Source organism: Strongylocentrotus purpuratus, unplaced genomic scaffold (genome assembly GCF_000002235.5).
Source record: "Strongylocentrotus purpuratus isolate Spur 01 unplaced genomic scaffold, Spur_5.0 spur5_scaffold_2, whole genome shotgun sequence".
Taxonomy (NCBI): Eukaryota; Metazoa; Echinodermata; class Echinoidea; order Camarodonta; family Strongylocentrotidae; genus Strongylocentrotus; species Strongylocentrotus purpuratus.
The window spans coordinates 16,059,154-16,074,457 of NW_022145605.1; the positions used below are offsets into that span (position 1 = coordinate 16,059,154).

Sequence of the window (15,304 nt, forward strand, 5' to 3'; positions counted from 1 at the left end):
GCATCGCCATTTTCTTGATTGCACAACGTACCATGCGGACTCCGGGTCGTATATTAAATAAATGTATCCAAAATTTCGGATGCTTCCTTCCCAGGTGTTTATGGGGTTGAAGCATTTTAATTCACCTGCTATTATCCTTTGCACTTCGATTGCCAGAAAGCAAATTGCATAAATAAGTCGGTACTGTTCTTGGGTAAAGGTTCTCATAAATGAAATGATTTTTCAACCGCTATATTTTTGTATTTTTAAATAAATGGGTAAAAATTGTAACCCTGTTTATATATTTTTCACCTCATGTATTTGTTTGCCTACTCGGCTTTGACTTCACTTGTTGAAAAGTGAAGGTTATGTTATTGAATTAAAAAATCTTTCCAATTAAAATTTGGTGCATGATACATGTACAACTCCGCCTGGTACGTCACATCTTCAAGAAAATAGCTGCGTCCATGTCATGCTAAAAGGCATTACTCCATGTCAAGAAATCTCCATTTTATATTTATCTTGTACACGTTCGTAAGATTTATTCGTAAGGAATTCATCTCGTTTTTCAGGATACCGACACCTATTCATTAGGGTAAGTTCTCCTTTAATGACCTTTAAATGACGGGATATCAGTGGGTAGATTTAAGACGGAAATGTGTAGCGTTCATGGACAAGTGAATGAATAAATGGCAAATAATTGATTTAATTTGTTATTGAATTTGAAGACTATTGTTTGGTATAATTAATATTTTTATAATTATAAATCAACCCGATAACATTATATCTGGGGTCAGAAAAATGAGTTATATATCTAAATTTCATCTCAAAATACCTTACAGATCTTTTGGTGTATGGTAAATGCCTTTGTTTTGAACACTGAATCGAATTGTTAGAGTTGAAATAATAATATTGTAGTAAAACAATATTTTGTTATCGTTAAAATTAAAAGCAATCAATATGATATCATTTGAGATACAGAAACAAATCTTTAAATCATATTTCAATGAATATTTTTTTCATCCAAAGTGATTTGAGCATCAATCCAATCACTCGCATCGATCCTGGCGTATTCGTTAACACCATAAGTCTGGTGTATATGTAAGTACAAGAATAATGATATGACGTGAGGTAACTTTACGTGTCTGACACGGCCGGTAGTAGCAAGTACTCCGAAGATCAAGATACATTAATGTTGATCTAAGGAGACACGAACGAACGAACGAACCGTATGACATGTATTTATATGTATGCACATTCAGTATATTAGATATTGTATTTACGCGCATCATTCAAACTATTCCTCAAATTACTATTTAAGTTTGTTGAAATATTACTCTGGCGTCAAACGTTCACATTTTATATATAAACAGCATAACTTATGATGAAAATATAAAATATTGAATTTAATCTTTAAATAGATTAAACTTTTTAACAATTAATTTGCCTGATCGTGAACAGTTTCCTACTGGATTTACAACTACAATCGATCCAGGAAACCCACTGACTTGCCTAACATCTTTGAAAGCCATGTAAGTATATTTGTATTCATAGATCATAGATGCAACGCATCGCCGATGTGATGATGTATTGAGTAGCTCACTTTGGTCAAAACCAAACATTTAGTAATGCCTGGTAAGACGTCAGGTTCTCTTTAATAGACATTTGCTATTTAGGTCTTTTAGAATCGATAGCTGATTCCTTTTACTAGTAGATAATTAACAATGAAATTAGATATTTAGCACAATTAAAAGGAAATAGCCTCTTTAAAAATACATCTTCGCTTCTCTTTCAGATCCACGTCTGGTAACAGGCTGTGCTGTCTTCTTGATCAAAGAGAAAACGTCACTTGCGCTAGGACTTCTTCTACAAGTCCTCTGGAAACCTGTGGCAGGCTTTATCCAAACGTTGTCTTAATGATCGCCGGCTGGGTCATAGGACTTACATCTCTCGTCGGCAACCTGACTGTCCTGATACTACGTATTCGCCAGGAGCAGCAGCTCACCGTCCAAACTCTCTTAATCATGAACTTAGCCGTGGCAGACTGTCTCACGGGTATCTATACGATAATCATCACACCAGCAGATATCTATTTCGGCAGTGTTTATTTCTTGAGTGCACCAATTTGGCGTGAATCGCTTTTGTGCAAATTTTCGAGTTTCCTCGCTTTTCTATCCAGCGAATGTTCTGTTTTTACATTGGCATTAATGACGTTAGATCGATTCGTCTGTATTATATTTCCTTTCAGTGGGTATCGTTTGACTGTGAAATCAGCCAGAATTATCATGATGTTATTATGGTTAGTCATGTGCATACTCAGTGTCATACCCAATTTGGTTCCATCGGATTTGCCCGGGTTTTACGGACTTTCCGATGTTTGCGTTGGTTTGCCACTACACGCCGAGTCTGAAGAGATAGGAAGGCCTGAGTTTACAGAGAACTTATTTAGTAGTGGATTCTTAATTGAGTATGTAGTTGTCGAGAGCACTTTTCGTCCATCCTGGCTCTATGCCGTTGCAACATTTATCAATGTTAACATGATTCTATTCATTATTATATTAATATGCTATATAATGATGTTCATACAGGTAAAGAGATCAACCCAATCTGTAGCGAATGCTGCTTTACGTAATCGAGAAATCAAAGTTGCTAGAAAAATGGCGTTTATCGTTGGAACTGATTTCGCCTGCTGGATGCCCATCATAGTTATGGGTATTCTTACTCAATCCGGTCTGGTTGTCCTACCGACATCCCTGTATGCTTGGAGTGTGATATTCATCATCCCTATAAACTCATCAATTAATCCTGTACTGTACACGTTCGTTAATTATATTGAAAACAAGAAAAAGGCTGAACAAGTCAGAACAAAACCGAAAGTGGATGGTATGACAGCAAAAAGAGCGAGTGTAAATGACACCTCCTTGACCGAACTCAACAATGGTGGTCATCTTTAAAATGAAGTTAGGATATTGACCACGGTAATGACGCATTTTGAAGTACTGACGGTGAATGGAGGGGAAAAAAGAATAATAGATTCTTTATAAATGTATTTGATCATATTCCCTGTGGTCATTATCGTAATGGACATTATGGAATGTTTCAAAAAGTCATTACACTCAAAACTTGATTTAGCTAAGGACAAGAAACACAATAATGGTAAACAGGAGATACAAAATACCTGTCCTAATTGCCAGTTTTATGTCATGTCGATTAAGACATTGTTTTGTTTGTTTTGTTATTGTATCCTTGTGCTAAATTATTGTTATAGCAAGTGTTGAATAAAGTCTAGAAGCGCATTTCCGATTATCGTGCTGTTATATTTCTTGATACCGAATAAATGTATTAAGACTTCTAATCATATATTATCCATGGGACAACTATTATGGTAAACTATGATATGCATTTTATATTTCCATAAATGAAAGGGAAAGTGATACCCTGTTTTTCGTTTGTATATTTTGGAATGTGTACCGTATATATGAATGATTATGCTTCTTTAATGATTGATATGAAAGCTTTAAAGCCCTGAATATTTCAAATCACCTTTATTTATTCAATGTACAATTTAAAAAAACTGGTGTATAAGGAAACAAACGAAAACATGTACGCTTTTGAAAATGTCAATTATAATATGTATATTGTTAACAACCCTTTATAATTTTTTGTTAAATTGTCCGTATTTTTAACTGCTATACTTTTTATGGTAAAAACATTCTTTGTGGCATTGTGAAAAATAGTGTACATAAAAAATATGAATTGCAACCAAATAATTTTTCAGTACGTTTTTTCTGTTCCTATAATGATGATCATTTATTAATCATTTGTTGTAAAAAGGAAAAATCAAGTAAATATATCCAATCTTTAAAATAACCTAGTTTTGTAAGCCCCTTTCATTAAAAAAAATAGCAGTATGTGCAAGATACACTGCGATCACTACTGGGAATTAAAAATAATTAAATCATAGCAGTTCACAGTATTTTTAAGGTCTAAATAAATGACTTTTCATTCTCAAATTTGTTCCAGTTATTTTTATGAACTAATCTTACATTGTTTCAAAAAATTAAAATGGATTTGAAACTGCAGTAAATGTAAATCACTTAATTCAACCAAAAATTGCAAATTGAGCACAAAATAGTGATTATAAATTTCACGACGCATTGCCAATTTAGAGACTGCATTGATCACGTAATTAAATCGTTCTTATACCTGAATGTCACAATTTTCTGCATTAGAAAAGGTCCAAAAATTTCTGTGATTTTTTGCTCTTTCTGTTTCTGTACAGTGTATAATTCCTAGAATCCTGGATCAAAAGACATTTTGTGTATGTGTATCAGAGAGAGGAACGGAAGTGAAAACGTCAGTTAAAGAAAAAATATGTGGAGAGAAGGAGAACAAGTGAGAATAGAGAAAAAGATAGAGAAATTTACATTTCCTCGGGTATCACGGACCTTTGGCTGTGACAGAACACCAAATTGCAGATGGACAAACAGATAGAAGTGTAATGTGGCAAATCTTAAGCTGAAGGGGACAAAAATGTAATTATTGGTATGTGCAGAAACAGCCCCGAGAGTTTTATACAGGGACATTTTCACGGGAGCATTGCGCTCGATATTACTTGCTAAAGCAGTGGCGTACGCAGGATTTTTTCAAGGGGGGGGGGGGGGTGGTTAAAATCGGGCCCAAAATTTTGCAACGACTCAGCTTTATTATTTTGCTCCCGAAAATGTGAAAAGTCGCTCAGTGGGGGAGGGGGGTGGGGGGGGGGGTAAGGTCACCTTTTTTAGGACAGCCATTGGCATAATTTTTTTTTAATAATAATAAAACAAAAAAACCTCAAAAGGGGGGGGGGGTTCACAAAAACATACACACGGGGGGGGGGGGTTTAACCCCGACCCCCCCCCCCCTGCATACGCGCCTGCGCTGAACTATAAATTTGGTTCAGAGAAAAAAAAAATCTCAAACTATATTACAGTCTTTTTTTTGGGGGGGGGGGGGGGCCAGGTTTATTTTTCCTTGGAAACGACTTGACATGCTATTGTTATTGACTACCAGAAACGTGGATCATGATGTGACAAATCTTTATTTTGACTGGGAATAGTATAATAGACTGATAAATAGAAAAATACCCGCCTTATCTAAATTATTCTAGACTACATTTCCACCTCTCTCTCTCTCTCTCTCCCCTTTCTCTCCCCTCTCTCTCTATATATATTTTTAGATATATACATATACATGTTTATATGCCGACAAAGTCATACTATTCGCAGGATTACTACAACTTTCTTTTTTTTCGTTTTTATAAATTTCAAACATTAATATATACTGTATCTCTTTACCTTTTCCTTGTTCCAAGTTTCACCTAATTTTGGTCTATCCTTGTGTGCGTACTTAAATTATCTTGTGTATTAGTTTGTCGATTACTTTATCTATTTTTGTTCAACTTCAGCCAACAGAAAGGTGATTTTTATAGACATCGAGAATCAGAATAAAAAAAATTACACTTTGAAAAGCTCGCGTCAAAAAGTCCATTATATACTTTTTTAATGGGTGTGTTTTGTGTAGCAGAAAAAACTACTTAGCATGACAAAATGCAAATAAACTGTCCTAATATAAGCGTAATTTCTGTTGATTTCTCACGATCCTGACGCACGAATTGGGTTAACGTTTGGTGAAAATGTCTTCAATCCCAATTAAGCACGGTCTGATTCTAGCACTCCCATTGGTTATACTTTTTCTTTCTTTCTTTTATTTCAGGTTTCGTTGCTTTAAATTCTTCAAACAGTAATTTAGCAAACCCATTGGGCGTTTAATGCAACGCACCAATTCACAACGAGGGAGTTTAATCATTCAAATATTGTAGCAACAAACTTATTAGAACATGTCAATCTCGCATCTCGCTGTTTCGATCTCGCTGTTTCACATTCGTCACTTTATTTGCTTCATGCAACAAGTGTTTACCCAACCGAACACAATTTTTAATGTCAATATCATATTATCTTAGTATACAGCGACTTAGTTTACTTATTCATGTACTATTTTGACAAACTAAACGTAACATCACGACTTCCCTGTTGCTCTAGTTCCAATATTTCCTTCTCTAGTTAATTCAAATAAGGGATGACACAATTTATTTTAAATTTTAATCGTATGATTTGTTAAAATAGAGCAAATGAGTTTTTTCTATGAAATATGACTGTATTGTTTTTAGCAATATAACAATTTATCCAATTATACATTGACTGAATGTTTATATTAACACATTATTTGCACTAAATAGAACCTGACAATCTCCAATCATTTTAATTCAAATATCCTGTCCTTCACTCGCATCTAAAAAGCCTTTACAAACTTCAACCTGCTTTTAATGTTAATTGCATAATCCGTTAAAATACAGCGGGTTTAGTTACTCATATGCGAAATTAACAAACCAAACAGAATATGACAATCGCAAGTGAGTTAGTGACATACAACCTCCGGTCTCTTTTCTGACGCTTTCACTCTCCTCTTCCCATTGTATTAACCATAGCCGTTGTTCCTTTTTCATCTATCTGTTTTTTCTCTTGTTTCTTCTCTTGATTTGAATCTTCTTTCTTTTTTCTTTTTTCTCTCGCTCTTTTCTTGTAGTCTGTTCTGCATTATTCAACTCCTCATAATAATTTCGTCTCTTCATTTGTTATCTTCTTAGAAACCAGTGTGTGTTTTTGTGTCCTTGTGTGTGTGTGTGTGGGGGGGGGGTGTGCGGAGTTAATGGCATTTCACAGATTTGCATCTATCAAATCGAAATGTCTAGGGAACCATCAAAATGCGCGAGCCAGTTTCGAACCGACGTCCATCAAAGTCCGTTTCTAGAGAAGGCAAAGAGCTGACCGTACCGCCATACCACTAATATCCCCCCTTCCCATTTCTGTGTGGGTGCCTTAAAAACTAAAGTTAACAAGTTACATCAATCTTAATTTATAATCTTTAATCCATCGACAAGGTATCTAGGATACGTAATTGACGTTGATGAATAGCTTCAACATCACGACGACTCCGTTCTTTGCGCCATCTCTTTTGTTGAATACGCTTTATAGCACACCTTTTTAGCGGGTTATTAAGTAAAATCTTTATTGGCCCTTATACTAAGCTTCTTAATAGTGCTCACGTCAAAACTGTCATTTGACGGATGACTTAATTTTGTTGTGAAACAGCATTGTTATGAAAAAGCGAAAACGGTATAAATACGTCCCACTCAGCGTACTGTCACGAATCCACAGCCAAGATTATATATAAACGATCTTCATTCGTTCCCTTCTAAGACAGTTTGGAAGTTGGAAATGACTATTAAAAAATGATCATGAATCTTCGTAAGACTATCTCATGTTTATTCTTTTGCGCAACAATACTGCTTTGTCTTGGTAGACACAGAGTAAAGGCGATTTCATCTAATGGAAATGTGACTGTTGGTAAGTTTTTATCTCATAATTTTAACTAATGGTGCTGGTCGACATTGTTATAATAAAAAAAAAAAATGAAAGCTCATGATCCTTATTATTAGGAACTAGATATGGAAAGCTTCCTTCATCACTTTCTTGACTTGTTTCATCAAAGTCTTTTCATTTTTTTGCTGCAGAAAGGAATGTCCGTCTTGTTGACCGTTACGACAAGGACCTGGTCTCTGAAGGATTCGTTCTTGTCTACATCAACGGAACCTGGGGAACCATCTGCAACGTGGCCTGGGGTCGAGCAGACTCTGAGGTAACGTGCTTCGAACTTGGGTTCAGTGGAGCAGTGCTTACCGACCACGGAAGCTATAAACCCCATCCTGACAATATTCTGTATGATGTCCGATGTGTTGGGAACGAGACGTCTATTTTAGATTGTCCGAGTAGTGATGTCGATGAAGGGGGAGACTGTTGGGCACCAGCGAAAGCTTACGCTTTTTGCACAAACTATACAAGTAAGACAATTTGTTTATCCATGTTGCGTAATCTTTACACGGTTTCCTCCGTCATGAAAGAGATAAGAATCATCCTCTTTATTGCAGAAGGATATTCATTAAATAAATTAAGTGATTCATTAATTCATTCTACCTGGAATCCCGGTGTTAATAAACTTGTTAAATTACGGAAGCTTAAAAGTCAATTTGTTTAGGACGAGATGACAGTTGCTAATTCTTCTCACAGCAGTTGAGTATTATCTTTAAGTGACGTTTGGTTTATATTTTTGATCCAGAATGCTCTAAATTACAATTTGTACATGAGCAAAAAGTGCTCACCAGTTGAACTCATGATCAATATTTTTGTATATCGATTGGCATTCTCTGGTTTATCTTTTTGTAATTCTCATTCACATTTTTTCATTTCTTAAGCTATGAAAAAGTGGAAAATACAGATTACTTTATGCAAACTTAAAGATGAAAAGATGATTCAACAAGACCTTTAGAAATATCTGAACTGATGATGGTCTTCTCGTGCTAAACAAGTGAAATTGCCGAATTCAAACAGCTCGTCTTCTCGTCTTCTTTTCCTAAGTTATCCATCATCTCGTCGGCACTTTTAAGCTTCCAAAGTGAATGCCCTAATCAGCCAGAAGGGCCTCATACAAGACCAATAATAGCTCGAGCAAAAATTACATTACTCCAAGAATGATGTCAATCGATTTAAAGTGGATTTTGGGGTATGACTAGGGCATGACCAATTGGAATATCATACAAGAGGTTTGGCCTCTGAAAAATGAAAATCATATTAGGCTATTTAAATCTTTCCTGACAATGATTTATATCTGTTTTAAAGTTCGCTTGACAGGAGCCCACTTTCCCGGTGGAGGCAGGGTAGAAGTATTCTACCTAGGATCCTGGAGACCAGTTTGCAGTGACCATTGGGATCTCAGCGATGGACACGTTGCTTGCAGAGAACTGGGACTTGGTACAGCACTAGACGTCGACCATGATTTCATTTCTTCTAAGGAAATGGGAGGTTACATTTTGAATGGTGTGAGATGTAATGGAAGTGAGTCTAGGATATTGGACTGTCTAGGATCCACTTTCAGCATTGGCAAATGTAACTCTACCCGCAGCGCCAGAGTTCGATGCTCAGATGGAGGTGAGTTGTCGTTCCTCGGCTGTAATACTGGCAAAGAATGTTATACGTTGGTAAGGCGTGTAAAGTTAGCACTCATTGGTCCGCCGAAGGATGTTATGGTAATGTTATGATAAGGGAAAATATATAACTAACACATTACGAACAGTGAGTAACTGATCTTGTGCAGGGTTGTACTCACTTGACCACGTCAACAAAATATAATTATAATAATCGAAAAATGACCGGGAGTGAAATATTCTAATTGTGTTCCAAGCAATCGATATCACGTGATGTGCTATGAACCAAACAAAGAGGGGTCTAATATTCCGCTTTTTACCAGTTTGTCACAACAAAGATTACCTAAACAGACCGAACAAATATGATCTATTAAATGACACTGAATAGTAAAACAATCTGTTAGTTTCCAGTCAGTTGTCGGTCTGCCGGTATGACTGAGTTATATTATGTAACAAATGCAACCCACCAATTAAACGACTTGTGAAGAAATTCAAAGGGAAATGAGGTAAAATCATTTTAACGAATCCCAATTTTCTTAAAGATCATTTTCTGATATGTAAAGAGCACTTACTATTGTCAACAGACATCGTTGGTCGTAGTCATTGTAGATGTTATTATTTTCGGTCTGGTAAATCTTGCTGGACCATTTTTTTCTCTTCACAATAAATAGTAACTAGTAACAAAATAAACTAGTACGATACGAGTGGGAGTAATTTATATGGTGGGGACGTCTTTCTCAAGACTTTCGGATTACAATTTGTTTCTTTTTTGTTGATTGTCATCAATATAAATGGCACGTTTTATATTTATTTTCATATTCATTTCATGTTCTTTATGCGCTTAAAATTAAAAAGCCTATATAACAAAAAATGTGGATTCAAATATCAGAAACAGTTCCATTTTGTTAACCAATATACCATTAAGAATAAAGAAAACCGATTTCTTGTTCTCATCCTAGTTCGTCTGGTCGGTGGCAGAAATAGCAGTGAAGGAAGAGTGGAATTTTTCTCCAAATCAACCTGGGGGACTGTTTGTGCCGGATCTTGGACCTTAAATGATGCGCATGTCGTATGCAAGAGTTTAGGTTTCGCCGGTGCACTAACAGCTTTTACTGAGATAGATTTCGGCTGGGGTTCAGGCAATGTATATCTTGAGGATGCCCGTTGCACTGGGCGGGAAACAAATATCCTTAACTGTCCTAATGCACAGTTTGGAATAATAGACTTCTGCCTTTTCGATGGTGCTGGTGTTTTATGCTCTTCTGAAGGTAATTGGTTCATTCTTGTTTGATGATTTGATTCAATAGTAAGGAAAATAGTCAGCCCACAACGATATTAGTGTCTGAAAGGTATATATATATATATATATATATATATATATTAACAAAATGTCAACTGTATGTTTTATGGTACGTACGCGCCCAAAAAGGTAATCCCATTCTGTTGATTCATTTTTATAAAGTAACATCGTTTACATCAGTGTTTTTCGTTCATCTGTTAAACTTACAGACGAAAACATCTATCTGGCTGATGGAACCAGCTTCTTGGATGGTGTAGTCACGTACTACTACAACGGCCTACAGAGATCTGTGTGCCATGACTCCTGGGACATGGCCGACGCTCACGTTGTCTGCAGAAGTCTTGAACTGGGACAAGCGGTAAAGATTCCTAACTCTGACATATCAGATGGCAGTTGGAATGAAGTTGCTCTTGACTGTGTACATTGCTCTGGCAATGAGTCTTCGTTTTTTGATTGCTCTGGAGTGGGTATTGCTTGTGAAGGTAGCTGCGATGATTCTGGAGATGCCAGAGTGATATGCTCAGGAGGTATGTATAAATTATGTCCATCCCTGAATGTATCTACCTCGCTAGGGGCAGTGAACACCCGCAGCTAGCTTTTCACTGGGGATATTTGCTAACAAGTTAGTATAATACGCTGTGAAAATAGGGTAGCCTCTTCTACTTATCTTAGCTCACATACATGAGAACGTAACAGATTCATTGCTTCCAAAATGCAGGTATGCGTGTTTAGCAGTATAGAATAAAAAAAACTTTGAAGAATTAGGGGGCAGGTAAACCAGAAAAGACTTGAACAAAAGTGCTGTCCTTTTTTATGCAAACTTCTTCACAATGGATGAACTATATAGTTACATTTTGCCTCTAGTTTGGGGGCAAAGTAATAATTAGAACAATAATCATCACCTACTAGAGGAACGAACTGTAACATATATATTTCTTCTATCTCTTTTTTTTCGGCAATGAAAGGCAATTCATAAGATTCGATTTGAAGGATTGCATCCTCTGGTGCATCGTCTACTGTTGAAGCGGTATTGCTGAAACACCGCAAAAGCATCACGCGCATTACGTCACAATCAACAGTTACTGACCAAACTACTATCTTTTTATCCTTCGTTGCAGGAAACGTCTGTTTAACACTTTGGTGTAACTTTGGAATGAATTCGCAAGGTATGGGGAAACGTTAAAACTTCAAACGTTTCCGTATTTATTTAACGGATGAAATTCCAAATATCTAAGAATTAAATCTAAATATCAATTTGTAAAAGTTCGTAACGTAACCGAAAGAAATACTATTACAGTATTGATTTTTATTTTGATGCGTCTTTTCAATTAATCTGAAAATAAATGACCTTATATAACTTTGAATGTTGATTTGATGTCGAAATAACGAAACTTTTTTTTTTTATTAAGTTCTATTAAACAAATCCCTTTTTCACCTGTATTTGTTTGTCAAGAAGGTGACTGCCACTCTCTCCTACAGAGGACTAACGACTCGGAGTTGGGTAAGAAAAAGTATCTTGTTTTCCTCCTAATTCTTTGGTTTTGATTTTTATGTGACATATTGGTATTTAAAAGGACAAGAGAATACAGAAAAGTAATTTATAATATCAAATAGACCTTTAGGGATAGGAAAAATGTTACCAGATTAGTTTTTTAAAGCTTGGTAGGCTTCATTCGATTCAATATCAAATTCTTATACCTTGCATCTGTGTTCGATTTGTTATTAGGTACATGTGTTCAGTATGAAGTAGCGGATCCCATGCCTACAGTATCGGCCTTGAAATGTCTGTAAGTATAATCGTAACTTACGATAGCATGACTAATAGTGAAGTCCTTTATGCTGATATTTATTCAGGTTCAGTAATATCAACGTTTTTTGTGATGCCTTATTAATTAAAGTTGATTAATTAAATGAAACAACACTATGCCGAAATCACTATACGAAACGGTGAGGTGTACCTAAAAAAACACAGTCTGTAGGATGTATTCCTTGAATGCACTGAGCTATGGTTGCCAGATAGCTGAGAGAATTGATTTCTTTCATCCAATGGATTTATCACAGTAATTATATATTCATTCATTTATCCATGTATGATATATATGTATTAGCTTTTAAAACACTCGCAAAGCAGCTTCTAGTTCCTATTTTTCTTTTCAAGGGCATCGACAGAGATTGAACTGTTTGGTCCATTCTTTGGACAAATATTACAGTGCCAGAAGGAACAAAAAATTATGTGAGTTTAGTATGCATTAAATTGATGTTCTTATATCGATGGTATCAACATTTGTCTAAGAGAGCTTAATTTCTGTCTGGACGTTAATTTCTGCCTAGAACCCACCGCATACTATACGACATGAATACGATCCGATTTTGGAAAAAAAAATTGATACAAACATACAAAAATGTAAAATCTTAAAGACCGAGGATTTGAATAAGATCTAAATATCAACGGATTTCATGCTTCCTTGGAAGAGTAAAGGCTAAATCGTCTCAGAATTATAGTGATGTCAGACCAGTAGTGAAATTGTCTACGAATTGAAGCGGATTCGGCTTTTGTCAGGACTAGAAGAGTTTAATTCCCCTAGATTCCGGTTGTTAGTATTCTTCTCATTATCTTAAATTCTCTAAAAATTCCCTTTCAAATCCAATCCAATTTCCTCGAAATTCAGATCGCCGGACGATCATGCAGTTAGCTTTAGCTTTAGAGAAGAGAAATGAATAACTGCGCGCGCCAAACCTCCAACGCGTATCTACCGAGCTCCGTGTACACACAAAACAGCGCATTACACTTAGTTATTGTTTTTTGTTAATTGCCACGTTTTGCAAAGGCATATCTGAAGGAGGTTTAACAGTCTCATTTAAATTATTATTGACATTTCTTTTCCCCGCATGATTAGGAATACGTCATATTCGGATATAATTCATGATTCATTTTTGTAAAAATCGGACGTAAATAATGCAATATCAATTAGATTTTTGCAGTGGAGGGATATAAAAAATAAAATGCACTTTGTATTAATGTTGATACAGCTCTCTCTTGAGTCAAGGCATCTCGTCATTGGAACAGCAAACCTTCTCTGGAATGGAAAGCTTGGAATTCTTGTAAGTTTGTAATCCTATACACGATATTGTATTCGTTGACGGTACAGGAGTAAAACAAAAATATATGGCACATTATAAAAAAAAACCGGGTTCCGTGTACGCCCTATTCTATGCAAGCACGTACATGTGCGTCGACTAGTCTACTTAACTAGCAGTTTTTACATTCATGGCATGGGTGTCGATCCCAGGGGGGGGGGGGGGGGGGGGGTGGGGGGGGGGATATATCCCCCCAATATTTCAGGTGGGGGGATGGCCTGTACAATCATCCCCCCCCCATAATTCACCATTAAAAAAAAAAATGAAGAGAAAAAGTAATGATGAGAGCCCGATGAGAGTAGTTAATGGTTATTACTCGCAAAATGACCATCAATATACACATTTTGCTATCTCATTTTCATAATGCATACATATATACGAAGTAAATGAGAACGGCTCAGGAATTTATGAATTTATTCAATTTGTCCAATCAACAGCATCATATAAATGCAGTGCGCCAAATGCAAAGACGTAGCGTCAAAAAGCAATGAGCTAAATGTTAAGCGTGAAGCGCAAAAGTAGCAATCTGCAATGCACATCAGACAATCCTGGACAGTGTTAACATAGATGAACTCTGTGACGGATTCGTGATGAGATCGGAGACAAGGAGAAAGATAGTTCACTAGTTGTTGTGTTGTTTCCGTTCACCCTTTTTAAAATTCACGTCATTGTATCTTTCTTTTCATTTTTTTTCTCACTCATTTCATTTCCTGATATTCCCTAAAACATTTTTTTCGTTTAGGGGTGAAAGATTATTATTATGTCACAACTGAATTCAGACAAGGATTAATATAAAGAACAGTACAACGAATCGTCTTCTTTTTCTAATAATTAAGTGAAATGGCAAGGCTTCCCCGCTTTGCGCGGGAGGGGGGCAACTAAATTCAGACTAGGATTAAGAGTTATTTAAATGAAACGTCAAAGTACACGATAGAACGAATCGTCTTCTTTTTATAATAATTTAATGAAACGTGAAAGCTTCTGCGCTACGCGCGGGATGGGCGAAATTGAATTCAGACGTGGATTAAGAGTAATAATCAAATGAAACGTCAAAGGTTCCGCGCTTCGCGCAGGAGGGGGGAAACTGAATTCAGACAAGGAAACGATACAAAGAATCATATACCTTCTCTAATAATTTAATGAAATGTGAAAGCTTCGGCGCTACGCGCGGAGGAAAGGGAACTTAATTCAAACAAGGATTAAGAGTCGAGAATGGTTCATCGAATCGTCTTCTTTCTTTAATAATCTAATGAAACGTCATAGCTTCCGCGCTACGCGCGGAGAAAGGGGAACTTGATTCAAACAGGTTTTAAGAGTCGAGAATGGTACATCGAATCGTTTTCTTTCTTTAATAATCTAATGAAACGTCAGAGCTTCCGCGCTACGCGCGGAGGAAGGGGAACTTGATTCAAACAAGAATTAAGAGTCGAGAACGGTGCAACGAATCGTCTTCTTTCTCTTATAATTTAATGAAACCTCAAAGCTACGCGCGGAGGAAGGGGAACTTGATTCAAACAAGAATTAAGAGTCGAGAACGGTGAAACGAATCGTCTTCTTTCTCTTATAATTTAATGAAACCTCAAAGCTTCCGCGCTTCGTGGGGGAGGGGGGACACGCCTCACTCCTGCACCCAACCCTCTAGGGAGCGCGGGCACTGTAAGTGATTCGCACGCTTTGCGTGCTCACTACCGCCCCCCCCCCCCCTATAATGAAATCCTGGCCACGCGCTAGGAGAGTTGGTGCAACCTGCCACACGCCTCTACCCCTTGGTTGCTTTGATCCTTTGCCGAAAATATTTTGGCACCTAT

The 15,304-nt window shown here is 36.6% G+C and overlaps 1 protein-coding gene across 1 annotated transcript; it reads left to right on the forward strand.

Moving 5' to 3' along the window:
- Positions 1–1,895: 1,895 nt before the first annotated feature.
- Positions 1,896–12,149, forward strand: LOC105442530 (G-protein coupled receptor GRL101-like). Its single transcript, XM_030991077.1, has 5 exons — positions 1,896–2,081; positions 2,568–2,797; positions 8,796–8,824; positions 11,384–11,524; positions 12,085–12,149. The coding sequence occupies exons 1-5, from the start codon at positions 1,896–1,898 to the stop codon at positions 12,147–12,149; spliced, it is 651 nt and encodes a 216-aa protein (XP_030846937.1).
- Positions 12,150–15,304: the final 3,155 nt, after the last annotated feature.